The sequence below is a fragment of the Drosophila mauritiana genome, chromosome X, assembly GCF_004382145.1.
Source record: "Drosophila mauritiana strain mau12 chromosome X, ASM438214v1, whole genome shotgun sequence".
In the NCBI taxonomy this organism is placed as follows: domain Eukaryota; kingdom Metazoa; phylum Arthropoda; class Insecta; order Diptera; family Drosophilidae; genus Drosophila; species Drosophila mauritiana.
Genome location: NC_046672.1, coordinates 22,827,679 through 22,853,549, shown reverse-complemented (window position 1 = coordinate 22,853,549; position 25,871 = coordinate 22,827,679). Strand labels below are relative to the sequence as shown.

Below are 25,871 nucleotides of genomic sequence, written 5' to 3'. Positions count from 1 at the left end.
GATTGTCACATTAAAAGTACAACTGAAGGTTGAAGGTTGATTTATTGCAGAGGGTAGCTCATACACGAGGGCGTGTAATTTATCAGAATGGCCGTGTCGGAGAAGGGAATGATATTTTGAAATAGGCGCCCTATCGATGGTCAACTGTTCACGAGACTTATCGATAGGACGAGTTGTAATCGATTGTGGGATTTCAATAACATTGAGATCGAGTGTGGCCCTGATAGTAGTGTGGCCGTGCGTGGCTATCGAGAAGAGAACGAGGAAAAGCACACACACGCAGCGGCAAGAATCAAAAAGAGGAAAACTACAGGGACTCGCTTCACAATTTGGATTAAATCTACGCTCCGTCATATATATACATATATAATTGCATATATATGTAAAATGGGCCAAGTGGTATTCTTTTTTTTAATTTTGACGGAACTGTTGGATTTTGGATTAAAAACTTGCGGCTTATCGAGAGCGTTTGGTGTAAAAGGGCATTTGACAGTCTGGTAACACTGACAAAAAACAAAAAACAGACGACGTTTTAATAGACGATTTAAATTTTAAAAGAACAACAGGCCCAATGCAATAAGCTCCGCGTGTCGGATTGTTAGCACTATCAGAAACTCCAGGACCAGGCCTTGCCACTTGCCTCTCGCCCGTCGCCAACGATCCGCTGTATTATCGGCACCGCACCTAAGCCACGAGAGCACGGGCCAATCCCAGACGAAAAATGCTGGGCAAGCGGACTGGGTCGCGGCACATAGCCGTCGTGCTGCTGATGTGCCTCTTCTGGTACGTGATCTCCTCCAGCAACAACGTGATCGGCAAGATGGTCCTGAACGAATTCCCTTTCCCGATGACCGTGACTCTGGTGCAACTGTGCAGCATTACGCTGTACAGCGGGCCCTTCTTCAATCTGTGGCGGATCCGGAAGTACCAGGACATACCTCGTCCCTACTACTACCGCCTTATTGTGCCGCTAGCGCTGGGCAAGCTCCTGGCCTCCGTCACCTCGCACATCTCTCTGTGGAAGGTGCCAGTTTCCTACGCGCACACGGGTGAGTCGGGTGCCCGCCGATCTAGTGGTTCCCCAACACGTCAGCAGAATCTGTGTGATGTGCTTGGGAGGAAATTTCCAAGCGGCAAGATGTGATAACGATTGTGTCGCTGATATGTTAGATATTAGCATTAGATATTGACATTATATTTGTGTTCCTTATTACAATACCAATTATCTTGAAGAGCTATTCAAAAAGTTATATTCAAGGTAGTTACACATTCCCAAGCTGTTTAAGCATTTTAATGATAAAAGTAAACGCTTTAAGGTGATATAAAAAGTTGTGGTGACAATGCTTCATCCAGTATGTATTAAATTAAAAAAATTATAAAAAGTAATGCTTATGTAAAATTTTGTTAAAGTATATGATTACCGCCAAATCATTGATCAATGAATTTAAATTTAAAGTAGGTTCTTATTATTCTTAACAGTCAAAGCCACAATGCCACTATTCACCGTCGTCCTGACACGCATGTTTTTTGGCGAGAAACAGCCGACGCTAGTGTACCTGAGCCTGCTGCCCATTATCACCGGCGTGGGCATAGCCACAGTCACGGAGATCTCCTTTGATATGATGGGCCTTATCAGCGCCCTCATCTCCACAATGGGCTTCTCCATGCAAAACATTTTCTCAAAAAAGGTAATGCCCCCGCAGAGTCTGTTATTGATTCCATTCAATTTGTTAATTACCTCTATCGTCGACAGGTGCTGAAGGACACCAACATCCACCATTTACGGCTGCTGCATTTGCTTGGCAAGCTGTCGCTGTTCATCTTCCTCCCCCTATGGCTTTACATGGACAGCTTTGCAGTATTCCGTCACACGGCCATTGTGAGTAGGGTACCATGTTCTGTACAAATGAGCGACATCTTATCTTCTGAATACTATTTTTGATAGGGCGCTAGTTAAGGTTACAGCAGTGGGGTGGAGAAGGGGATAGCGTCATCTCTCAGTATTAACATTTTAGCAAATTACGGATTTCCAATTATCATCCAGTTGTTTCCTTTTTTTTCGACAAGTGCGTTGTTTAAAACGCTTGTTTATAATTGAATGCAGTTCTAGTGCTCAGGCCAAGACAATTATTTCTGAAGTTTTCTCTACCTTGACGACACTAGTGTCGGCACTAAACCATTTTTTTGACATCCACCTATTTTTACCATTTATTTACCTCATAAATTTGCACGAGTGTCAACCAACTCGGTATCAGGTACTTTGAAAAAAAAAAAAAAACAATCGTCCTAACTTTTTATCGTCTACTTCTTTATGTGTTCCTTATTATGCCAAATGGCATTCCCCTTGCATTTGTATTGGATATCATTGTTAATATAATTTAAGAAAAAAATTTAGCTTCTGCCTCACAAGTTCTTTCCAAGCAAATTAGGTAAATACACACGAGCAATACTAGCTTAAAAGTGTATTTGTAAAAAACTAATGACGAAAACCAAAGTTATGGACAGGAATTTAACTAACCCAAATTTGCGCTTTTACAGAAAAACCTAGACTATCGAGTTATTGCCCTGCTTTTCGCCGACGGTGTCCTAAACTGGCTGCAGAACATCATCGCCTTTAGCGTCTTGTCTCTGGTGACTCCGCTCACCTATGCGGTGGCCAGCGCATCGAAGCGGATATTTGTGATTGCAGTATCGCTCCTAATCCTGGGCAACCCAGTGACGTGGGTCAATTGCGTAGGCATGACGCTTGCCATTTTGGGTGTGCTCTGCTACAATCGCGCCAAACAGATCACGCGGGGTCGCGAGCAGCCGACACTGCCGCTGTCGCAGACTAGCCATGTCAAGTACTCGCCGCTGGAGCAACCGACAGATCCGTACTACCGGGGATCGGTCAACGGGAAGCTATCCAATGGCTTGCACAGGACGCCCGGAAACAGTCTGCTTGCGAACGGCAGCGGAATGCCAAGCGGGACGGCAACGCGGCTACTATTTGTTTAGTTTGTAGTTAGTGAATGTATCCCAAAAGCGGGTTAGCTAAATAGTATTAACCTGTGACGACCACCAACCAAATCCCGACTCTCCCCTCTCTTATATATATATATATATTTTTTTTTTTTTTAATTATATATATATGTGTGTATAGTGTATATATTGAATACGTTTGACTAAAGAGGCGCAACTCTAAATTTAATAATTGAAATGAAGAAGTAACATTTTCATTTTCAATCGAATAAAAAAAATTTGTTGTTTCCAAACAAGTAACTTTATATACCACAAAACAAGGTCACAACCGACTTTTGAAACATTTAAGCTTGCTTTTTTTATATGATTGAATAGAAAAATGAAAATAAGACGTAAAAGGTGCTTAATCAATACGGCTAATGAATAGTAGTTAAAGTAGAGAAACTAAAGGAGTGTCTTAATTCTAAGATATTATCGCTCTTAATGTTCCGCAAAATTTCAATTTAAATCTCGTCGAGAGAAAACGACACACTCTTATGCAAGGTGTATAAAATGCGTATGTATGTGTAGCTGTATGTGCATGTCATACTTTAGGTAATTAACTCGAAAATGTAAAATTTGGCAGTTGGGCCGATTGAGTCAAAAGTGCGTAATATATGTATATATACCTAGAATGCAAAGCAATGCTGTAAATGAAATGTATTTTTGATATTGTTTTGGATGCGAGCCGAGTGTGTAAATAAGTAGTTCGAGACCCCGATTTCCATATCCCCTCCCGCCCGCTAGTTTCGAATTTGTTTTTGAATTTGATTAAGCCGTAAAGTGTATTCAGAAAGCGTGTGCGCATGTTAAATGCCAAAATAAAATTGTTGACCATGTACATAGGCAAAGCAAATGCAAATCGGCTTGTCTTCTTCTTGACCTCACCTATTTCCCAGTTGTCAAACTATCCAACGGAATCCAGCACCGTCACCAGTTCTTTGCCGACTGGTGCGTCTATGAAAAATTCGGTACCAACTTAATCCACTCATTGACCAGCTCCTTCCGGTACCCGATCCGCTTGAGCAGCGCCTCCGACCGCCAGTTAGTAGCGACAATCCAGGCCGTTAGGGTGATCACCTCGCCCCGAGCAATTCTTCGGGTCATCGCAGCGGCCAGGAGGCCACCTAGTCCTCTACGCTCCGCCTTGGGCAGCACTTGCAGCATGCTGATAGACGCATAAAAACAAAGAAAGTTTTGAGAAAAGTTTATCTTGGCCTAGCTCTGCACAGATATGCCTATCATTTGGAATATATTAATAGGGAACTATTTTTATACTATTGTTCAACGGTTACTATGTTACGATGCCGACCGCCGTTCACAGTGATTATGAATTAAATTTTTAAAAAACCATAAGATATACATTTTTAATTAAGTTACATTTGTGCTAGCAATCGGATCAGCATAGCATGAATATAAAAGAAGAACATTATTAGTAAGATCATATATGTTTGAACAAGCCAGATCGGGTGGGTATATGTACGGAACAATTTCACATTGGTTCAGCATTTTTATTTGAACATAAGTCCCATACACAAGTTGAAAGCATTTCTGATATCGCGTGCATGTTATATTTCAGATATACGCACCCCAGTCCGGAAAAGTCGTTCTGGAAGATCCAGGCAATCAGTTCCCCAGTGTCGCTTCGACAGATGCCCAAGGATTTGTTGAATCGGACGAGCGCCCGGAGATAAGTAAGTGAGCCTTCACCCTTGTTAGGCCAGGAATCGTGCACCATGGCTGCATCCTCGTCCCTCAATCGCCGGATGTCGAACTCGGAGAGCAGCTCTGGAACTTCTGCACATAAGGCATCCTCGTGCGACAAAACCATCCCGAAGCACTGGCGAGGTTGAATGGAGGTGACTCCGCGGCGGACGGCCAACTCTTTGACCCGATCACAAAATCCCAGATCAACGTTGGTCAGCAGGGCTCCCTGTGTCCACTCGATGAGCTGCGTTTGCTCCAGGCATTCCCACAGCTCCGCACCTCCATCTGGCTGCCAGCTGAAAAAGGAGACGCTCTGCACGATGTCCCGATGAAGGCTCACATAGGTGCCCCACTTCCGGAAGTTTCCCCTTCGATGGGTGTAGAACTGCTTCCTCAGAGATATGTGGTTCAGATCATCGCGCGGTATCTGAGCCTCGCTCAGCTGGCGGTCCCACTTTCGCTGGTTGTAGACCAATAGGTAGTGGAAGTTCTTAACCCCGAACTTAACTTTGTATAGATCGAGCAGTTCGTCCACTTCGCTATCGCTAAGTGGCCGCAAGATATCATCGTTCTTATCAGTACTCATCGCCGGTCTATATCTGTCTGTCCGCGGATTTGATTTGGATTTGGTTTTTGTGAACCTTCCGCCTGCCCGCTGCCAAAAGACTAAAGAACTTGCCGCAGTAAATGCGTCGCAGTCAATTCGCTAGTTCAACTACTTAATTGTAATTCAGCTGATTAGATTTCTCTCGTTTGTCCAGGGGGGAAATTCATTTAGAGCGGGCAGCACAGCGGGGGCGCTATTAAATATTTGTAGTTATTATCTGGGATTAAAGACGAACTACACATTATTGGGTGCGATTAGTTACTATGCCCGTTGCAAGGATATACTAGACTCGTTAAAAAGTATGTAATATGTAGATTTTTGTTATATTTTTTCGCTTTATTATTTTTTTATTATCTGGCGAATTTCTATCGGTATACAAAAAAATTTTGGACACACCTCTTCAACGTCCACAAACTGTCACGCCCACTAGTGAAAAATAAATTTTGTTTCGATATCGATATCCAGAGAAATTATGAAATTTTTCGCCCGCTTTTCAACTAGCTGAGTAACGAGTTTTTAATAGTAATAGCATACCCGTTATTCGTAGAGTAAAAGAGTATACTAGATTCGTTGAAAAGTATGTAACAGGTAGAAGGAAGCGTTTCCGACTATATAAAGTTTATATATATTCTTGATCAGGATCAATTGCTAAGTCGATGTAGCCATGTCAGTCTGTCCGTTTGAACGTCAAGATCTCAGGAACTACATATATAAGCTAGAGGTCTAAGATTAGGCATACAGATTCTGGAGACATAGACGCAGCGCAAGTTTGTTGACCCATGTTGTCGCGCCCACTCTAACGCCCTAAAACCGACCAAAACTGCCTCGCCCACGTTTTTGAAAATTTTTTGGATATTTTTTCATAATTAAGATTTCTTAGATTTCGCTTAGAATTCTATCGATTTGCCAAAAAACTTTTTGACACGCATACTCCAACGCCCTAAAGCCGCCAAACCGGTCACATCCACACTTTTGAACAATTGTCAAGTTTGTTCTCATTTTATTCCCCAATATCTATCGATATACCAGAAAAATTATGAAATTTTGCGTTCGCATTCACACTCGCTGAGTAACGGGTATCTGATATCTGCATTTTCTTGCTTATATAGATGTTGAAAATTAAAACAAAAAACACCAAACCTGAATAATAATAACGAGGGATGTGGAATGTAAAATTGCCTAGCAACGGAGTTGGCCTGGCCTTTTTCGGCTTGTGGAAGTTTATTAATTTTCATTACAGAACACATTTGGCAATATGGTGCTTAGTGAGTAATTTAAATTGTAGAAAATAAATGTTTACGTGATTTAAACTGACTAATCCGCAGTCACCGAAAAGCTGGTCCGCAAAAAGTCAGAGCACAATGAACGTCTAATCAGCACGCTAGAAGAGATCTCCTTGCACCAGGAGGACATCGAGGTAATTGAACACATCCAGAACTGGTGTCGCGACCTCAAGATCCTACTCCTCCAATCCAACCTGATTGCACGCCTGGAGAATTTGCACAAGCTGAAGCGCTTGGAGTACCTCAATGTGGCCATCAACAACATAGAACGGGTGGAGAATCTGGAGGGCTGTGAGTCGCTTAGTAAACTGGATCTTACTTTAAACTTTATAAGAGAGCTAACCAGTGTGGAGTCGCTATGTGGCAACCACAATCTCCGCGAGTTGATACTCATTGGTAATCCTTGCGTGGATTATCCGCACTACAGGGACTACGTGGTGGCCACCTTGCCACAGCTGAACAGTTTGGATTGCGTGGAGATCATGCCCTCGGAACGTCTGCGAGCGTTTCGGGAACTGTCCAAGAACCGGTCCATCATTGTTCAGAAGCAAGCAGATCAGAACATCGAACGTGATGAGCAGCGTATCCGGGTGGCGAAGCAACAGTCCGCTCTGGCTGAACATTGTGCCGGCATAGAGGACGAAGAAGAGCGCATAAAGGCCTTTTGGCAGGCGAAGAGCGAGCACTGCCCGGAGATTCGCACAGAGATCGCTCGGCAACACCGATTGGGCCGGGAGCGGCATGAAACCAAGTCCCCACTGGACCCTCCAAAGCCGCAGCGCAACCTCTTCGCTCCTTGTGGCAGACCCTACAATCTGAACCAGGCCAAGCTGCCCTTTAACTTCCAGGACGAGGCCGACCATTACTTGCTCCAACTAGAGGTGTACAGGTAAGCTAGGCTAAGATTTCTTAACCAAACTTATACATATCTTAAAAATTATCTTGCAATATTTCATGTACGCAAACATATATCGATATTGGTATTGTTTGATCGTTTCTACGCCCCTATCATATGCATACACTTCAAAATTCTTAATGAATATTGCATATATTCTTCCGCCCAGACACCTGGATACCTCTCTAATTGACATCGATGTGCAGACCACGTACACTAGAGTCACCGTCAAAAAGAAGATCTTCCAGATCGCGTACAGCGAGGAGGTCAAGCCGGATGAGTCCACGGTGCAGCGTTCCCAGATTACAGGTCACCTTATGGTCAAGCTTAAGAAGCTAAAAGTTAACGAGCTGCTGATAGCCAAGAAAAGCCCGACTAAAAGGTCGGTTCGCTAAAAATGTATATCATAAACCACAAATCCTAGCTACCTTTTCATGCAGCCCTGCCCCTTTTGATGGAGGAAAAAATGATGGGAATCCAGATGAAACGTTTCGCGGAGTCGTGGACATCAGCAACATTTATGCACCCAAAGATCTCCCCGATTTAATTTGAGACGTGTTCATTATTTAAAAATGGTTTATTTAAATATTTGTCTGATTTGGTTTGATTTCTCAAACTCCTCAGTGATCTTTTGTTTTGTTTGGTTTTTGTGATCCATCCATCGATCAATCATAAGCTTTCTAATAAACACTTTAGCCAGATCGGATGCTCATATATGCTATATATATGCGCTTGAGTGTGTGTCTGTGTACATATACATTTCATATATAAATGTAGTCACATGGCCAATAAACGTAAGTCGGATAATGCAAAACAGAGCACACGAAAATAAATATTAAATTAAAAATTATATTCTAACTTCGGGTTTTTTCGATTATTTCTTACGGAAACCGTGGTTTGCCAAATTAATGAAAATGTCTTCGCCTAGTTGCTTCGAGCATACAAAATATCCAATTTCAAAATTTAATGGACTTGATTTCAGTTTCTTGCCCTTCTGCAGCAAACGAAAAAGTATTCGGATATGAGGATAGAAATTCCCGTGAAGAGGCCTCTTAAATGGCTATACAAATTCAGGGCCTTAGTTGGTTTTCGTTTAAAATGTGCCTTTCATGCTGTATTTACAATACATGATCATCGGGATTATCGGTACTGCTATCGCTTTCTGTATACATATTTATATATAAGTTGTGAAATTGCTATAAATTACAAGATACATAAAAAAATGTATTCGATTTTATCTGAAAAAGTCGCTTTGTCCTGTGAAAAGTATGGGATGTGGTCGGGATTTGAGATTATTGATGGAGGGTCATGTCTTATCTGAAAGGATCATAATTTGTTTGCTTATTTTCGCTCGTTTGTTAAATGGATATAGCAACAATCTTGTATTCTCTCTCGCTCATATATTTCGGTATTTGTTTTATTATTCAGTTTGTATCTTTAAATAGTATTGTATTCTAGCTGTGTTGTGTGCAGTTCGTCATCAGTTTCTTGTTTTGGTTTTGATCTGTAATATATGTCAGTATTTCGCTTATTTATTTAATTCATTTCATATTATATTCGTTTTGCAATTGCTTAAGTCCATGGTTTTACTTTTGTTTTTCTTTATCTCTTGTTTTTGTCGTTTTTCCGTTTTGTGGTTCTCTTACAAAAATCGAACAAAGTAAAAATATTTCGAAAAAGCTTTGTTGCCGACTACTTTTTTACCTCCCATGTTGTCTCTGTGTATTTCTGTGGTTGTTGCTGTTTTTACCAAACTCAAAAACTCGATTAACAACATTCATGTTTGAAAAAACGAGGTAGGACATTGTTTTATAATAAATATGATTCTTTTTTCTTCTGCATTCCATTTGGGTTCGTATAAAAACGAAATAAATAAGAAAGCGGCTCTAATTAATTTGAGTTTTCGGGGTGAGTGTCGGGATTTGTCAAGTGTGAAATAAACTACAATTATTAATACATATTTTGGTTATACCTTATATAATTACATACTTGTTAAATCAACTCAGCTATGAATTCTAGAATAAGTGCTCCGTCGTTTTCTCCTTCCCTCAAACTCATCTCTATCTTTTAAGCCCTTTCTCTTCCTCTTTCCCTTTCACGTTTTCGCTCTCTCGACAGACAGTAAAATTAAACAAACTGCGGACGCGTGTTGACAGAACTAATCCAACTTAAGCTCCCTGCTTTCCGCCTCCAAGTTACCAACAGCAAATGTATGTTTCTTTGTGGGTGGTGTGTGTTTTTCTGACTTGTGTCTTTGTCGACTGTGCGTTGTTCAGCAATTGCAGCAAGGTGCTTCAGCAAGGACCAGACCAAAAAATGACTCTTAGACCCGCAGGATCTCGCACGCTTTGTTATAGCAAATGGCTATCCAGTCGGGTTGTGTGGCGCCCCACTGAATCTGATTGACTTCGCCCTCGGCAGCTGTATAGGCTAAAATTGGATCCTCGATTGCACGTGGCATTTGTTGTATATCCCAGATCAGTGCTTGGTGATCATCACCGGCAGTGCAGATGTGACAGGAACTGCAAAGCAAAATACAAATGGTTGTGGCAATTGTTGTATGTTTAAGGAATCTTATAGACTCACCTATGCGGCGCCCACGCAATACCGTTGACGCACGCTCTGTGATTGCTCAGTCTTGCAACGGGTGTACAAGGAACACGAACATCTAAAATTATTACTTCGCACGAGTCCATGGCAACGGTGGCTAAGTAGTTCGGGTCCTGTTTGTTCCAGGCCAAGCGCAGCAGCGCCGTGTGAGCAGGATCCTGTTGGATTTACCGTTATGTAGTCATCCGTGTTTGTGTTTTCGCGCGCTCTACTTACCTCATATATAATGGTCGAGTGCTCCAAGTGCCGCAAATCAAACATGCGCACCGACCCGTCAGCTCCCACCGAGGCAAACATGTCCCGACCGCCGCCAGCCCGCGAAAAAGCAATGTCGTATACTTCCTTGTCGTGGGCAATCAGTTGCGTTTTTACGTGTCCTGCCACATAGACGCGAGCGTGCGGCTGTCCGGTCTCCAGTCCCCATATAGTGCAGGTTGTGTCTATCGACGAGGTTCCCACCAGATTGGGATCAACCTCGTTCCAATCAAACGAAGTGAGGGGAGCGCAAAAGTCGCTGTTCTTGTTGTTATTCAGTACGCACTCGAGCCGCGTGTCCGGTTCCCCGGCACGCCACACCCGCAAGTAGTCGCCACTGGTGGCCAACAGATCCGGATAGACACCCTTGGAGTCCGGGATCCACATGATCTTGGTTGTCGGATATGGATGGTCAAAGGTGCTATTTGGAGAAAAAATCATTTAGTGAGGAAGGGGAATTGAAATTAACAAATAACTATTCATATTTAAAATGATTACAATAATATAAAAACTTCTTATCATTTAATATTATTATTTAAAGAGGTACGATATCGAAGATTATATCAAATATTCCATGTATAATATTACGAAATATATAAATTGAAAACAGTAAGTAGAAGGGATCAGCTAATCAAATATTCGGTATACCTCTTGGCACTAAATTCGCTGGTGTCCTCGTCCAGGCTGATGATCTGTACTTTGTTGTTGTACTCCTCGATGAAGCTGCCCAGTGCGAGCCGGAATCGCTTGTCCGGCCTTACACTCCAGTTCATGGAGTACAGTGGCCATGGCGCGAGATATTTGTAGATCTCCTTGCGCTTTCCTGCGGTCGAGGACATAACTGTAGATTTGGAAAAGGATCAGCATGAGAATCTAGAAATCGGATTCGAATTCGGAGTCTGGATCAAGAACCCACCTGAACTGTGTGATTGGATACGGATATCCAGACCAAGACGAAGTTCAAGACTTGGATGGCAAGGTGCTTGTGAGTTTTCTCAAGGCCGTTTAGCTGGTGACTGGCCTAATGACGACGAGCTCCGTTGGTGATGATAATGACAATTATGATGATGGCTGATAATGACCTATCACAGCAGCGGACAACTCAAAAAAAACTTCATGGAATGGGAAACAAAGGTCTTTGCTTGCCACTCGCATTTGCGCACTTTACCGGCTTGCTTTTCCTGTACCTTTCCTCTTTTCCGAGATTCACATCATTTTGTGCCCTGGCAGTATTGCCAGGTCGCCCGTTTTCCGACTAGTTTGTCCGACCGCTTGCCGTCGTTGAAGTCTGGAGGACACCGATCGGAGTATTCGAACTGTGCTCAATCAAAAGGGCGAGGGAATCAATTCAACGGCGTGCACATCGCGGCCGCAACGCGTCTGTTTGGATAGCAAGTGGAATTGTGCCCGGCACTCCGTACAAGGTGGCAACACTAAATGTAATGCGACGCGACAATTCGTTTGTGCGGTCCTGTGATGCGCAATCTGCCCCGGTTCTACCTTATAGTTTGGTTAAGTTTCCATTCCAATCACAGTTTTCTGAAGCAGCACGAATTCGGTCTCAGGAGGTGCAAGGAATAAGTGTTCAAAGAACTTTTAACAGATTCTTTTCGACAGAATTTTCACACAAAAACAGAGTGACCGCGCACATAGCTATAAGAAATACCTTATGGGAAATCATTTTTATATACCAGATTAACAAAATACTATTTATTAAAAAAAATGCTGTATTTAAATATATAATATCGTAGGCTTGGCTTTAGTCTAATTAGGAATTGGAAGTTGTGTGTTTATTTCCACCGAGCAATCTTGACCCTGAAACAGGAGTTCAGCAGGTTATTATATAAGAGACCTTCTCTTTTCCCATTCTTAAATATAATTCGATTGGCGTTCTGTGTAAAACCTATTAAGTTTTAAACAGATTCTGCAAATCCCAAATGATGGAATTGTGTGTAAATGGAACATATGTTAGCAAGTACACCAACCATACATGTATCGGGCATATCGATAGTCATCAAACAACCGTTAACCTATCTTCAAGATCTAGTGGCGTTGCCTTCGTTTCGGCATGCGGCCACACTAACAAAAAAAAAATAGGATTAAAAAGTGAGTTCTGTGCTGTGCTGAAAATTGCTTAAATTCGACCGGAAATAGGCGCTTTTGCGGTGCGAAACGCCTAGCTGGCGTTAAAATTTGTGGGCGATCATAGAGAGGGGGCTTTCGGCATCGCGACCTCGTTCGCTTCGTGATGTTCGTTTTGCGGTCAAATTTTCACCTTCGCCACCCTTTTGTTTTATATTTTCGTATGAATTTATATACTTTATATACGCATTTGCCTTTATACATTTTTTGTGTTACGTGGATGTATGAAAAATTCACAATAGCCGTCGTCGTCACTTTTCCACTTTCCATTTTGAGAAAGATATTTCACTTTGCGTAATTCGTACGCTGCCAGGCGCCTCTGTGTGTGTGTGTGACTGTGTCGCCAATAGTGCTACATCGCTCGCGCGCACAATCTCGGCGCTGTTTTACTACTACTCCTGGCTCGCCCCCTTTTCCCTCTCACATTTCACTGCCAAGCGTACGCGCGTGTGTGAGTGCACCTTTTAAAAATAGAATCTCATTTCGTTTCGTTTTATATTTTGTTTTTGCTTTTATCACAATTATTTCGATTTTGACGTGCAAAGGATGTATGAATTTTGTGTCCAAAGAAAGCGGCTAAAACGTGATAACCGTGGAAAAAGTTCAGCTACACCTGTGAGTGCTTCGCGTGCGATTGTGTGAGCTTGGATTATTCCATTTTTTTTAAGTGCATGTGTGTGAATGGGCTGTAGTGTAGTTGTAGCATTTTATGAACGAAAGATCAATTCGTAAAAGTGTGGCCATTTTATGTTAGTTAAGGCCCACCACCCGCGCCTTTCTTTCCCCCTGCGCAACACCTCCCGTTGAGCTTCACATGCATGTATGTATGTAAAAGCAACGGTTTTTTCGAATGAGAGCGTAGACAGCCTGGCGGCACACACACGAACGTAACTTCATTTTAAGTGTTACCGCATAAGGCCAGCCGTTCGCGCCCCCACACCGCCCCTACCCACTTCAGCCAGCCAGCGCCACACAGAAGTTGTTGTTATGGCAAACTTGAAAACGTTTTTTCTATATTTATTGCTATTTTGCAATTGTATACAAGTGACGCAGCAGCTGATCGGTTTTCCACACTCCGCCTAACTGTTCACCAGGAACAAATCGAAGGCTACAAATTCCCGAGATCTGCGAAACCAAGCTTAATTAATTGATTATTGTGTGTATGTTTTTTGCGCTTGTGAAAAATCAATCAAGGGAAGGGGAAGAAAGGCGAGAAGTTACGCTTGAAGGGCTTCGCATTATCTTTTGCATCCCCCAGAATTCAAGATAACCTTGCGCCTGATAGCCTTAATTTCTCCAATAAGTTAATCAAATGTAAACGAACAAGGTCTTGACAATTTAGATTTTTTTGCACTACTAAAACTACTGTCATCAAAAATGTGGTTTTGATTAAAAGATGTTCCCTCAGTAGATTACACTGGGCACTTTCCAATCATTTGGGTTTATTTTTGATAAAGAAATTAGAATATTATAGTCCGTTTTTAAATTCGAGTTAATATGATAAATAGGAACTCAAGAAATTTCATTCTTTTCAGTTTCGCCTACAGCTTTAGCAGCAACAAGAGCGGGTCTTAAATGTAGCACATAAGCAGCCATTAAGTTTAAAACTAACCTAAAACTAGGGATATAATGCGATTATAATGTACATAACGTGACGCAGGTGGGTACATGATCACGTTGACACTGTAATTTCCATTAATGAAACTAAATTCCGCTGTATAGCCCACGAAATACATAGAAAGCAAAGCAAAACCGAAAGCTAAACAGGAATCAACCGCTCAGCAATACCACGTGCTGCAAGCAGACCAAGGACACTTTCGACTTCATCCGGAACCCGGGGTTTGATCACTGCCGCTGCTGCCATTAATATGCGTGTAATTGCGCCGCGAAGATCGTCAACGTCAGCGGCGGGCAGCGGCAGTCTCTACGGTACATCGGCGGTCGGCACCTCCAGCGGCAGCACCACCAGCAGCAACTCCACCAGCGGCAGTCACCACATCAGCAGCACCGGCAGCGGTGCGGTGGATCGGACCACCGGAGGCGCCGCCACGAACGGTTACTCCCGCATATCGAGCAGCTACGACCGCGGCAGTAGCCTGTCCAAGTGGCTGCCCACCTCGTCCGGCGGCTCAAACTCGTCGGGCTACGGCAGCAGCTACTATCCCAGCTCGTACACAACGTACTCCGCCAACAGCGGCTCCTCAAGCGCCTCTTATGCGCCGCGCTCCAGTGTGCAGAGGAGCAGCGTTGGTACCACGTCGTCAACGTCGTATATAAGCGCCGGATCCGGCAGCAGCTCGTCCGCCTACCGCACCTCCTCGTATCTGAGCGGGTTCAGCTATGATTCACCTACGTACAGCCGATACGGAGTGAGTAACACCTTGCTAACCTCATAAGATGCACCTCGATTTACGATACACCCACTCCTGGTCGATTACTCTTAAGTTTGGTGGCTGATCTCTCGGTTTTCAATAATATCTCTATGCAAATAAGTATCCTGTATGCTGGGCCCCTGGTATAACTCTACTCACTGCCCTATCCCCGAAATCATCATGCGTTATGTATCTGCATATTTGGTGAAGACGCATTTTATTCAATATCAGTAGCATGAAGTTTAGTATTTTAAAGTTATCTTGTTTAATTTGGAGATAGTCAGACATCAAATCCTTTTTACTTAAAAGATAATTTGCAAGGCGAGAAATATGACATTAAAGGTCAAAACAATGTCTTGATTTGAATCGATTTGATGGTTGCTTTAAGTACTTGTACATACAGCTGTGTTCAATGGAATAGCGTAGAAAAGTAGATATCCCTATTTTCTTTACATTCTTGAATGTGCCCTTAAAATGGACATTCCAACAGGATAATGATCCGAAACACACAAGAAAATCGGCTAAGAATTGGTTCATCCAAATTAAAATAGAGGTATTGCCGTGGCCAGCACAATCTCCCGACTTAAACCCGATTGAAAATCTGTGGGGACATTAAACAATATGTGTCGAAGAACTCCCCGACGTCTAAGGTTCAGCTTTTGCAGGATGCAAGGTCAAAAATTTCCCCCAAACGTTGCCAGGACCTGGTGGACTCCATGCCGCGTAGTTGTAAGGTTGTGCTGGCTAACAAAGGCAATCCAACTAAGTATTATACCTTAATTAAAACATTAATGAGAAAAACTAAGTTAGTTTTAAGTCAAGATGAATTTTGTTACTATTTTTTCATACAAGAATTTCTGCCTTTTATGTTGTTTTAATCTATATTTTCGAAACTATTGAAGAAATAAAAGTGAAAAATTTGTTGAATTGTTTGAAACTAAATACCTGATGATATGATACAAAAAAATGCTAATTAAAACTGTAAGTCATAGGATTTTTTATCTTAAACTCGAATGGTCTCAAGCACTGCTATTTTTATGAACACCGCTGTATATACATACACATTTTAAGTGAATGCGAGTTTTAAAACTATATTGCTTTGTATGGCAACTGGTTCCAATGAATTAGATTTATAGCTAAGTAATGATTTGAAAACTGCAATATTTATAAAAGCTCTAGCATATAGCTCAGGATGTATAAGGCATACATTTCAGAGTAACAACTCGATTTGCAAAGCCTTCGGCCTTCACCCATTTAAAAACGCATTGGCATTTGCATCATGTATTATGCCTGTATCTGTTCTATCAGTTTTACCCGCGCAAATATTACATTTGTTAGTAATCCGCTTTCGGTTATATGCATTCGATCCCGAGAAAAACCTCCACAGCAGACTACACTCACTCATATCTCATGGTTCATGCGACCACGCCCCTATTTGTGGTGAACCTATTCCCGTTCCCAAACCCCACGGGCTCATTATGAAACCCGTCCATTAATCCCGCCGGATTACCCACCTATTTTGGTGTTACTTTATCCCTTAGACCTGATAGTTTCTTCCTTGGTGGCATTTAGAATATTTAAATTTGGCATTTTCGTTTGCAGATTATTTCGTTTTGTTTGTGTTGTACTTTGTGATTGCAATAAGGAAACACCATACACACATTCAAATTCACCCATGCACGCCCACATAATCGTCTACAAGCACTCACGCACTGGGAAATAGTGTGTGTACTTTGTCTATCAGAGGGACAAATGCCAGGCTTTATACCTGCGAATTCGGACCTCGGTACAGTAGTCGCTCCTTAGCAATGACAGTTAGTGGGCTATTTGGAAAGTACGAGCTCCATACCCCTGGAGCCAACGAACGTACATGTCTTGTAAGCTTTAAAATGATAGGAAAACCTGATCTAAAGTTATTCGGTATTTCTTTACTTCTTTAGAAACATTGTGTAGAAAATGCTTCTTCGTACAAGTAAATCAATGGATAAAATAAACCAAGAATAATACAAATGACCAATAATAGTACTCATATTTTTAACTTTTAAACAGATTTCCTGTTTAAGTATGATTCATATCTTTGCTTCAACACAGGCAGATCAGATAGCGTGAACAAATATGTAAAAGGTTGATGCCCAATATAAACGACAAAGGGACAGTCGCACAGAAGTAGATGCTTACGTTCCGGCTAAACATGATCCCTATAAAAGAGCGACTACTGTACCCAGCTGTCAAAGCAACCCAATCCGTTCCAGGGCACCACTTGTCTAGTTAGCGAACTCTGCAAATATGACCAAGTGCGTCATTGCTCATGCACTGAGCACAATCACAGTCGCAGTCACTGTTCAAGTCACGTTCACAGTGACAGCCACATTCCATTGGCCTCAGGCGAAAAGTGCGTGAGTGTGAGTGAGCTGAACAGAGCTGCGAACCACTTGTTGGCACAGATCCAATGGCAAAAAAAAGCAACAACACCGAAATAACGGGAATGTAACGGCAAAACGCCGCAGCACCAACAATTGTGTCATCTTTCATCCCCCCCTAACCGCCTTGCGAATTCGTAACAAGGTTAATGCAACGGGGCTAGCGTTGTCTCTGTCTCTGTCTCTGTCCCTGTCTCTGCCTGCTCGTGCGTGTGTGGGTGGATGGGTGGTCGAGTGGGTGTGTGTGTGTGTGTGCCGCAGAGCACACCACATACGGAGTTTAATATACTTCGCGATTTTTGGGATGCAAGGGTAGGGAAAACAAAAGCAGTCGCAAGGTGCGCTCCCTGGCATTTCACACTTGTAGTCATAACTTTCGATTACCTCTTGGCATCTAAAGTATTTATGTATGTTGACAAGAGTCTGCATTACTACTGCATTTAAAACTAGAATGGAAGAATCATTAAGCATAATCATCACCTGAAAAGTGCACATAGGAAATCCTTCGAACTGGTACTCTAAAATCGTATCATCAGGACCTGATCCTTCATTTGTTTAGACTGTATCATTTGCGTTTCATTTGTGTATAATCCAGTCATTGACCATATCATTGATATTTCATTTCTTTACGTTTTGTTTTTGTCGTACACTTTTTTCATTGAAAACATAAACATAACACATGTTTTATCGTTGCCGTTTACTGTTAAACGTTACCGCCTACCGATACTCCAATTCGAAAAACAAAAACCACCACCACAAATTCATTGAAAACCTGTAAATGTTTTGCAAAAACACTCGTCAAAATATTCAAAATTGAAAATCCAACAAAAAAAACCAAACCGAAACCAAAGTTACCGCGCAAAGCGTCGTCCAGAATTACCACCAACGAGGACAGCTTGAGCGGATCGGCCAAGAGGGAAGACTACGGTCTACGGCGTGGCCATGATACCGCCAAGAAACCACCGATCAGCGGAGCAAGTGTTGGCCACAACTGCAACAACAGTGCGAGTAGAGACACCAAAGCCGCCGATGGCAACAAACGGCTGTCCAGTTCATCCTCATCTCCATCGCTGGCCCGTTTGGTGGCCACCTCCGGACTGGACATTTACGAAAAGTACAGTCCGGCCAACTATAAACCCAACTGTGAACTGTCACGTTCCAGGTCGGGGCATTCTGAGACGGATCTAGAAAACGGAAGCAACAAAGAGGCGACGCCCACCTGCACGGTGACCCTGGAGAGGCCAAGGAGCAGCACCAGTCGATACAGCCGCCTGTACAGGAACAGCAGCGATGCAGGAGGGGACTCCTCGGCTTCCACGGGAAAATTGGGCTCCGGCAAGTACTCGATTAGCAGCAGCAGTAGCAGTGGCAATGTGCCCACGGCCACCTTTACACTCCGAAGCAACCGCACGCGGCGCAGTCAGGAGGAGGAGGCACCCACGAGCACGGAAGTAGAGCAGGCAGGCCCAGCAGCTCCATCACCAACGCCAATACCACCGCCACCACCTCCACCCACAAATAGGCACAAGCCGGCTGAGTCGAATGGCGGACTGGAAGCCAAATTAAACGGTCTATCGCTGCTCTCAACTTCGCCCAAAAGAAATGCCATTTACGAACGAAATCAGGACACCACAGACGATGCAGGTGTTGGCCAGGATAGTGCGGACAATGCCGATGTGAGCACCTCGGCCACATTTAAGCTAAACGACAGCAGCAAGGTAAAAACTTTGTCAACAAGTTAAACGGAGACTAGAAGAGCTGCCCCGGAAAACGAAAAACCAAACTAATTGCATGTGCCAACACAACCTGAACAACTATGGCGTTTGCGATCAAATAAGAAACCATTTAACCCCTAACCCAGTATTAACCATTAACCACCTTACCTCATTTTATTCCAATTCCGCCTTCTGTGTGTTCATCAGTCAGCCCAGTAAAAGCCGATCATTTAATCAAGTCTACATTTTTATGTATTTTTAGCTTAACTCTTGCAGATTGCGACCCTTCTAACTTAAACTAAACTCAAAAATCAAGCCCAACTAAACGCCAGGCTAACTATTAATACTTCTAACTAAAATCAAGCCCCTATAAAACCGTCATACGATCATCCAAATACCATTTGATTAGGATAGAGTGCGGAGCAGAACAGGATCTTCCTGTTAGTCGAGAGTAGTTTATACGTGGCAGGCGGCGAGGAAACAAACAAACACTACACAAAATCTCGTATCCGGTCAACCGTAGACCGGCCACATAAATTTACGCTACAACACTATAACCACAAGAGGAGCTTCTGCAGCATAGAGAGAGAGAGAGAGAAAAGGAGAGTGCGGTGACCATCCCGTCGAATGATGTTAGACATTAAGAAGACCAGAGGATTCCACAAGATTCCACAGGCATCCAAATTACAGTCAACAACGAAAACATCATCACTTGTAGCCACATCAGTATCAAGTCAAAACGAAGTGCCATCACCAGGAGGATCGGCTGGATCAAAAGTAGGAGCTACCAATCCAGTGCGAGCGGCCAACCAGCGCTTCTTCCTAGTGTCCAGCTACAAGGACTCAACATTTTTGAAGGCCGAATGCGACCTGGCCCATGCCCATGTGACAACCAGCAAGGTGAAAACCACGTTGCAACCGCACCGGCGGAGTCGTGCAGGTGAGGATTTAAGGAACAATAACTACAACACTAGCCGGGCACCAACGCTGGTTAATATGCGACGACCGTCTATGTTCAATGGCAATCAGCAACCAACCACCACCACCAACACCACCATCAACTACAACACCAGCAGGAACACCACAAGTAACACCACCAACGGGGTGCTCAAGTACAGCGTGCGCTCCACGACGGCAACTGCAACTTCAACGTCTACCAGGAGCTACGGCAAGCTGAAACCGCTCAATAACAACCAAACGACCGCTGGAACAACTGTGATGAATGGACACACCAATAATAATAATAACAACACCAGAAACAGCAGCAAAATCAACAACGGCGGCAATAACAACATGCAACGCCAACAACAGCATCACGATGACATAAGCTTCATAGACAGCGATGATCCGCCGGCAACTGGTGGCCCTGGAGCCGGAGTATCGACAACCAAGACGAGCATTTGTTACTTCAAGCCCATCACCCCGCCGCTGCAGCTGCGGCACGAACAAAATCAAGTTCAGCAGCAGGAACAACAGCCGCAGCCCAGCAGCTCCAAGTCAGCCAGCCATCGCTATCCACGACCCAAGTCCACTATTATAGCATCGGCCCACTCGAATTTTGCGGCCAGCTTTGAGAAGTTTAGTGGTGGCCTCTATAGGCAGACCAATGGCGATACGAACACTGAGAGCAGGACCAGCAGCAATGCCAGAAGATACGGCATTGATTCGTTGAGCATTAAGGCCTCAATAGAGAAATTCAACAACCTCAGTGGCCAGAAGAGACAAACTCCTTGCTCTGGATCAGGAATAGGACCTGGCAGTGTTACAGCGGCCGGTTTAGGAGGAGGACGGCTGTCTGGGGCTAGCCTGTCTGAGGCCAATCACGGATCGCAGGCAGGCGGTAGCAGCAGCAATCTGCAGCAGCGCTACAGCAGCGACCTGGACAACATACGCGTGGCGGCTGGGTATAGTAGTTCCCTGACCAGAGCAGCCTATCGGACTACAGCCACAATGAAGAGGGTTAGCACGCCGGAAGCGGCAACCTCTGAACTAGGCGGTCCTATTAGTGGCGGAGGAGGAGAAGTCGCCACGGCAATGGTTCAGCCCACAAGCAAGGTAACGGTAAGGGGTGCTCACAGCATCCGGCAGCCAATCGAATGCGATAGCCTGGTCTTGACCAACAAGGATGCAACGACAGCGGCAACACCTACTGTTGCCACTGCCACTGCTTCAGCAACACATACACCAGCCACGTCTTCCGTCTCCACAGCCACAGTCACCGCCGCAGCTCCAAACTCTGCCAGCGATAGTGTAAGTCGGTCCTTGGCCAGGTCACCGATCAGTTCAGTTTAGTTTTATTTACTGTCTCCATTCTGTTTTCTTATAAGTATTAAGATATTTGAAATTCGTGCACTTGTCAAGAGCAAGCAACTGAAAGTTCGAAAACAATTTGTAGCTAGAACATGTATTTACTCCATCCCTCTTATGGATTCATCACAAACTATTTTCCCTTGTTAACGTCTACCTTTTTTCGCTATCAATTAGTTGCGTTTGTGTTATCCTTTGCATGCTGGTCTATTATCGCTGTCTGTACTCACTCTTCATTCGCATTATGAAACACAGAAAACACATGTACTAACTTCGACTTATTGTTGTTTTTCTTTAATCTCTGACTATTTACCTGCTAGTTGCTTTAATTAACTAACTTAACCTTACCCTTAATACTAATATCTTAATACTCAATCTTTCGCCCGAGCCATTAGACAGTTATAGATTATCAGTGATGGGAATGTTGTTAGCAAGTCGGAAATTGGGAAGAAAGATTCTGAAATATACAAAAACTAATGGAAGAATCGAATGTCCCCATCACTGGAAATCATTCGCTAGGTTACTATTGCGTTCGGGCACTTTAATGAAAACTCAATTAATACTCACATGAGATAGTTTCTCTGTTGCACAGACGTTGGCGAGAAGTGGCACTGGGAGTAGCAGCACTGCCCGGAGCGTCCTGCCTCCCATGACGCCTACGTCAAGTCGGTACTGGGATCGGGACAGCGGCACCAGCCGCAGCAGCATAGGCACCTCCTCCGCACTGAACTCGTCATCCCTGAAACATAACTTGGATGATGGCTACAAGAGCGCCTCCTCTTCACGGGATGAGAAGTCCGAAGGTGGGTAGAGTATTTAGGATATGATTCGGTTTTATTTGCCGCATTGGTTGTCATAGAAAATATGGTTGTTCCGTTCCGTTCGTCCGTTCCCTGCCAATCGTAGTAACAAATGACAACCTTAGGTTCGTTTTTATTGGCTTAACCATGTCACTCTGAAAAAAACAAAAACAAAAAAACTCTGTAAACAAAAAGTCTAGTGAAATTCAATGTAAAATTTAATAGTATTAACTTGGAACAAAAATATTACTTCGAGAAATAGGAACGTTGCAGAGGTGTCAAAAGAAGGCTAGGACGGGCGAGGATGGTATTGTCTTCCATTGGCGAATGCAACCCCACGCATCCCGATTGGGGAGTAGAAACCTCGGCTATGCCGGCCCCTGACCATTGAGAATAATATGTATCCCTTTTCTGCAATGCGTATCCACAGGTCTGTGCGGTCTGCGAAACATTGGGAACACATGCTTTATGAACTCGGTCATCCAGTGCCTGAGTCACACTCAAGAGCTGACCCGCTTCTTGCGGTCGCACCACGGCTCTCGCTCGTTATCCACCAAGGATCAGCAGATACTCCACGGTTAGTTTCTTGGTAGATTGGCACATTATTCTTTTTTTTTTACCCCCTTTGCGTTTGCAGAATTTGCCAAACTCATTCAGGAGATGTGGACCTCTAACGTGCACACGGTGACGCCCATGGAGCTAAAGAGGGCGTTCTCGACCAAACATCGCATGTACAGCGACTACAACCAACAGGATGCGCAGGAGTTCCTGCGTTTTTTCCTTGACTCGCTGCATTCGGCCCTCAATTCGGGCGTCAAGGGTGAGACGCTCAACATTGACGATAATCTCAGGTGGGTCTTTATTAATTGGTTTGTATAATCTTCCAACTAATGCCGTTAATGATTAACCTGTAGTGACAATAAGAAGGCGGACTTGACCTGGGAGTGGTATACGCGGCACGAGAACTCTTTGGTGCGCGACCTATTTGTGGGTCAGCTCAAAAGCACACTGAAGTGCACCACCTGCGGCAACACCAGCGTCACCTTCGATCCGTTCTGGGATCTGAGCGTACCGTTGCCGTCTTCTTCCCGCTGCAAGCTAGATGCTTGCCTCGACCTCTTTATCCGCGAAGAGGTCCTTGACGGCGACGAAATGCCCACGTGCGCCAAGTGCAAGACGCGGCGAAAATGCACCAAGAGCTTCACCATTCAGCGTTTCCCCAAATATCTGGTTATACGTAAGTTTCCACATTCCCGTTTACCTTTTAGTATTAAGTTTCCTTAATGGCAAAGGAAGATACAATCTATTTGCATATTTACAGACCTAAAACGCTTTTCGGAGACACGCTGGAGCAAGCTGTCCAACATCGTTGAATTTCCCACATCAGACAGCGAGCTGAACATGGGCTCCTATGGCGCCAACTCCAACTCGAATGTGCATTACTCGCTTTATGCGATATCTAATCATATGGGTGAGTTTCACGTACACTTGTGGATTTCAGTGCACTTATCAATACATATCCAACAGGGTCAACGGCTGGTGGTCATTATGTTGCCCTTTGCAAGCATCCAGTTTCCCGCAAGTGGCACGAATTTAATGATAATATGTAAGTATAATTTCCTTTGTATTAATACCTAGACTCACTTCCCTTTACCTGCCAACTATAAACCTATTGCACTCACCTCAATTTTACAGAGTCAGCGATGCCTTGTCCGAAAACCATCTTGTTTCATCCAGTGCCTATATTCTTTTCTACGAGCGTACGTAAGGCCCAATCCGTGCTCTACGTGCAGGTGCCGTGTCGAGTACAATGGGGTTACAGATGTCCCGGCGGACTCTGCAGATAGCGATGGAAATCAAGATGACCATGTGGTTAGATGAAAGCAGGAGGAAATGGATCAAACGAACTTTTAGAAACGCTTCGTAGAATTGCATACAAACAATTTACTTAATTTAACTCAACTTAAAAGCAAAACAAACTAACTCCTAACTTAAAGCAGAAACCAAAACAAAAACGGAAAACTGAAGAAAAGTGCATAAAAAACCAGAACAAATGTATATATACAAAAACGAACTTCGATGGCTAAACTATACAACTAAAGGAACAAGAATATAACTCCGACGAAAAACAATGAATCTGTGCAATAACAACTTTCGGCAAACCAAGCAACCTCAAGCCCCAGGATAAACGCAAGAGAATCTAATGCTAAGTAGTAACAGGAATTCTTTTGTAAGGATACTGAAAGCTATCAATATTTCTCTCTTTCTAAGTGTTATTTAATTAAAACTAAATTTTCAATTTGCATCGACGTACTCTCCCTGTCTCTTTTTTCGCGCGTCACTCTATCTCTCTCTCTTTTTAATTGACTTCATTGGTTTGCCGAAGGAAAGTGTCCTGTGGTTGTGTGTAAAAATAAACAAGTAAAATAGAGCGTGGGAAAAGAAACTGAATATATATTTTCAATTCGTCTTGTGCAATATATTTAAAAAAAAAAAACAAAACAAAATTAACTGTAATAAGCACTGCAAACTAAAGACGGTTCAAGCCAAAAAATGAAAGAAAACAAAACGCAATGGCGCCACAAATATCTCCATAGCTAAGAGAAAAAGCTTTTTAGCAACTAAAACAAAAAGTAATATTAATTAATTGATAAATGAGCAACAAATTGAATGAAAGGGGCCGCGAAGTGAAGCTGAAATCTGAATTGTGAAAACGTACTTATGATAATTGCTAGTAGCAAAATTAAAAAAAAAAGATCAACAGCAACAACACCAAAAATCCATTGTTATCCCCTGGCCATGACACCTACCAACCAAGAAAACTTTTCAGCCCATGTCATAAGGGGTGATTTCCGCAACAAGACACCAACCAGGAACAGGGAATTTTCCCAGGCTACAAAAGACCGTTTCGAAGTTCGTTTTAATGTTATACAACTTCGTGTGTTTTTATTTTGATTGGCTTGCGAAAAGCTACTAAAACTAGTCTTAAAGAAGAAAAGTTATGTACGGAGCCACCATTTAACGAAATACACTTTTAATTTGTTTGAATTTGTGCGTATTTTGTAGTGTTTTCCCACAACCCAGCAATCCTACTTATACTTGTTGCTATACACATTTTTGTTGCTTTTGTTTTGTTTTGTTTTTATACATACATATATAATATATCTTATGTAATTTATTTATTGTATTTATGTAAAGGATATAAAGAAATACACTCAAACACCTACACTCACAATCAGCGAAACAGGATGTGTACATAATGTAACTTGTTTCCAACAGATTCACGATGAACTACACAAGCTTCAACTACAACCACACTGAAATTTGAACGAAAAATAATAAAAGAATCCAAGACACATTATTTATTTATTTGTAAAGAAAGTGCAACACTTTCTTTTGGCTTAAATATTAGTTACGATTTTAATTGTTGGATATTTTACTAACGTTAAAGAAATACTAAAAAGGAATGCAAAAAAAATCATTAAAAACACCAAGAGAAAACGGAAAAATAAACGCAAAAGCAAAATTTAAAAATAAACATTTTGAAATCTGTTTTATTCATCTCATCGATTTCATTATCGACCAGGGCTGCAATCAAGTGCTATAATATAACTTAATAAAAACAACCAAAATATTTTAATATTTTTGTTTTTATATATTTTTAAATGATTTTACTTATCACTTGTGTCATAACATCATTTATATGATTCAATCCTTCGGAAATATAAGTAGGCACCCTAATTAAGAGTTCGTAACAA

The 25,871-nt window shown here is 42.8% G+C and overlaps 5 protein-coding genes across 10 annotated transcripts; 3 read left to right on the top strand and 2 right to left on the bottom strand.

Annotated features, from left to right (window-relative positions):
* Positions 1-369: 369 nt before the first annotated feature.
* Positions 370-3,862, top strand: LOC117147542 (solute carrier family 35 member E1 homolog). Of its 2 annotated transcripts, XM_033314477.1 has the most exons (5): positions 370-497; positions 559-1,049; positions 1,480-1,688; positions 1,754-1,879; positions 2,539-2,997. In XM_033314477.1, exons 2-5 carry the CDS (start codon positions 722-724, stop codon positions 2,995-2,997), a joined length of 1,122 nt encoding a protein of 373 aa, XP_033170368.1. In that variant the 5' UTR covers positions 370-497; positions 559-721. The 2 variants fall into 2 exon arrangements, with proteins under 2 accessions (XP_033170368.1, XP_033170369.1); XM_033314478.1 differs by lacking the exon at positions 370-497 and having other exon boundaries at positions 722-1,049; positions 2,539-3,862.
* Positions 3,863-3,942: 80 nt separating this feature from the next.
* LOC117147543 lies at positions 3,943-5,521 on the bottom strand. The gene is made up of 2 exons (XM_033314479.1): positions 4,590-5,521; positions 3,943-4,168 (listed from the first exon to the last, which is right to left on the bottom strand). The coding sequence occupies exons 1-2, from the start codon at positions 5,291-5,293 to the stop codon at positions 3,958-3,960; spliced, it is 915 nt and encodes a 304-aa protein (XP_033170370.1). The 5' UTR covers positions 5,294-5,521; the 3' UTR covers positions 3,943-3,957.
* Positions 5,522-6,345: 824 nt separating this feature from the next.
* Positions 6,346-8,119, top strand: LOC117147915 (protein tilB). The gene is made up of 4 exons (XM_033315033.1): positions 6,346-6,579; positions 6,640-7,486; positions 7,662-7,874; positions 7,933-8,119. Exons 1-4 carry the CDS (start codon positions 6,570-6,572, stop codon positions 8,042-8,044), a joined length of 1,182 nt encoding a protein of 393 aa, XP_033170924.1. The 5' UTR covers positions 6,346-6,569; the 3' UTR covers positions 8,045-8,119.
* A 1,327-nt stretch (positions 8,120-9,446) lies between these two features.
* LOC117147916 (DDB1- and CUL4-associated factor 7) lies at positions 9,447-12,012 on the bottom strand. The gene is made up of 5 exons (XM_033315034.1): positions 11,274-12,012; positions 11,006-11,198; positions 10,319-10,778; positions 10,079-10,260; positions 9,447-10,014 (listed from the first exon to the last, which is right to left on the bottom strand). The coding sequence occupies exons 2-5, from the start codon at positions 11,194-11,196 to the stop codon at positions 9,816-9,818; spliced, it is 1,032 nt and encodes a 343-aa protein (XP_033170925.1). The 5' UTR covers positions 11,197-11,198; positions 11,274-12,012; the 3' UTR covers positions 9,447-9,815.
* Positions 12,013-12,381: 369 nt separating this feature from the next.
* LOC117147914 (ubiquitin carboxyl-terminal hydrolase Usp2) lies at positions 12,382-25,474 on the top strand. 5 transcript variants are annotated; one of them, XM_033315029.1, is made up of 11 exons: positions 12,394-12,463; positions 14,035-14,159; positions 14,222-14,868; positions 18,143-19,009; positions 21,906-22,116; positions 22,544-22,690; positions 22,751-22,964; positions 23,028-23,350; positions 23,435-23,584; positions 23,641-23,719; positions 23,809-25,474. In XM_033315029.1, the coding sequence occupies exons 3-11, from the start codon at positions 14,368-14,370 to the stop codon at positions 23,879-23,881; spliced, it is 2,565 nt and encodes an 854-aa protein (XP_033170920.1). In that variant the 5' UTR covers positions 12,394-12,463; positions 14,035-14,159; positions 14,222-14,367; the 3' UTR covers positions 23,882-25,474. The 5 variants fall into 5 exon arrangements, with proteins under 5 accessions (XP_033170922.1, XP_033170920.1, XP_033170921.1 ...); XM_033315030.1 differs by lacking the exon at positions 18,143-19,009 and having other exon boundaries at positions 12,403-12,463; XM_033315032.1 differs by lacking the exons at positions 12,394-12,463; positions 14,035-14,159; positions 18,143-19,009 and having other exon boundaries at positions 14,745-14,868; positions 21,890-22,116.
* The last annotated feature ends 397 nt before the right edge of the window (positions 25,475-25,871 follow it).

Excerpts from the sequence above, each read along its gene's own strand:
- LOC117147542 (XM_033314478.1), top strand. The coding sequence starts at position 722 with ATGCTGGGCAAGCGGACTGGGTCGCGGCACATAGCCGTCGTGCTGCTG. Across the intron at positions 1,050-1,479 it reads AGTTTCCTACGCGCACACGG|TCAAAGCCACAATGCCACTA; the intron begins GTGAGTCGGGTG and ends TATTCTTAACAG. Across the intron at positions 1,689-1,753 it reads AAAACATTTTCTCAAAAAAG|GTGCTGAAGGACACCAACAT; the intron begins GTAATGCCCCCG and ends TATCGTCGACAG.
- LOC117147543 (XM_033314479.1), bottom strand. The coding sequence starts at position 5,293 with ATGAGTACTGATAAGAACGATGATATCTTGCGGCCACTTAGCGATAGC. Across the intron at positions 4,169-4,589 it reads AACGACTTTTCCGGACTGGG|CATGCTGCAAGTGCTGCCCA; the intron begins GTGCGTATATCT and ends TGCGTCTATCAG.
- LOC117147915 (XM_033315033.1), top strand. Across the intron at positions 7,487-7,661 it reads CTCCAACTAGAGGTGTACAG|ACACCTGGATACCTCTCTAA; the intron begins GTAAGCTAGGCT and ends TCTTCCGCCCAG. Across the intron at positions 7,875-7,932 it reads AAGAAAAGCCCGACTAAAAG|CCCTGCCCCTTTTGATGGAG; the intron begins GTCGGTTCGCTA and ends CTTTTCATGCAG.
- LOC117147916 (XM_033315034.1), bottom strand. The coding sequence starts at position 11,196 with ATGTCCTCGACCGCAGGAAAGCGCAAGGAGATCTACAAATATCTCGCG. Across the intron at positions 10,779-11,005 it reads AGCGAATTTAGTGCCAAGAG|CACCTTTGACCATCCATATC; the intron begins GTATACCGAATA and ends TTCTCCAAATAG. Across the intron at positions 10,261-10,318 it reads ACTCGACCATTATATATGAG|GATCCTGCTCACACGGCGCT; the intron begins GTAAGTAGAGCG and ends TAAATCCAACAG.
- LOC117147914 (XM_033315028.1), top strand. The coding sequence starts at position 19,634 with ATGATGTTAGACATTAAGAAGACCAGAGGATTCCACAAGATTCCACAG. Across the intron at positions 22,117-22,543 it reads ACGGGATGAGAAGTCCGAAG|GTCTGTGCGGTCTGCGAAAC; the intron begins GTGGGTAGAGTA and ends GCGTATCCACAG. Across the intron at positions 22,965-23,027 it reads AACATTGACGATAATCTCAG|TGACAATAAGAAGGCGGACT; the intron begins GTGGGTCTTTAT and ends ATTAACCTGTAG.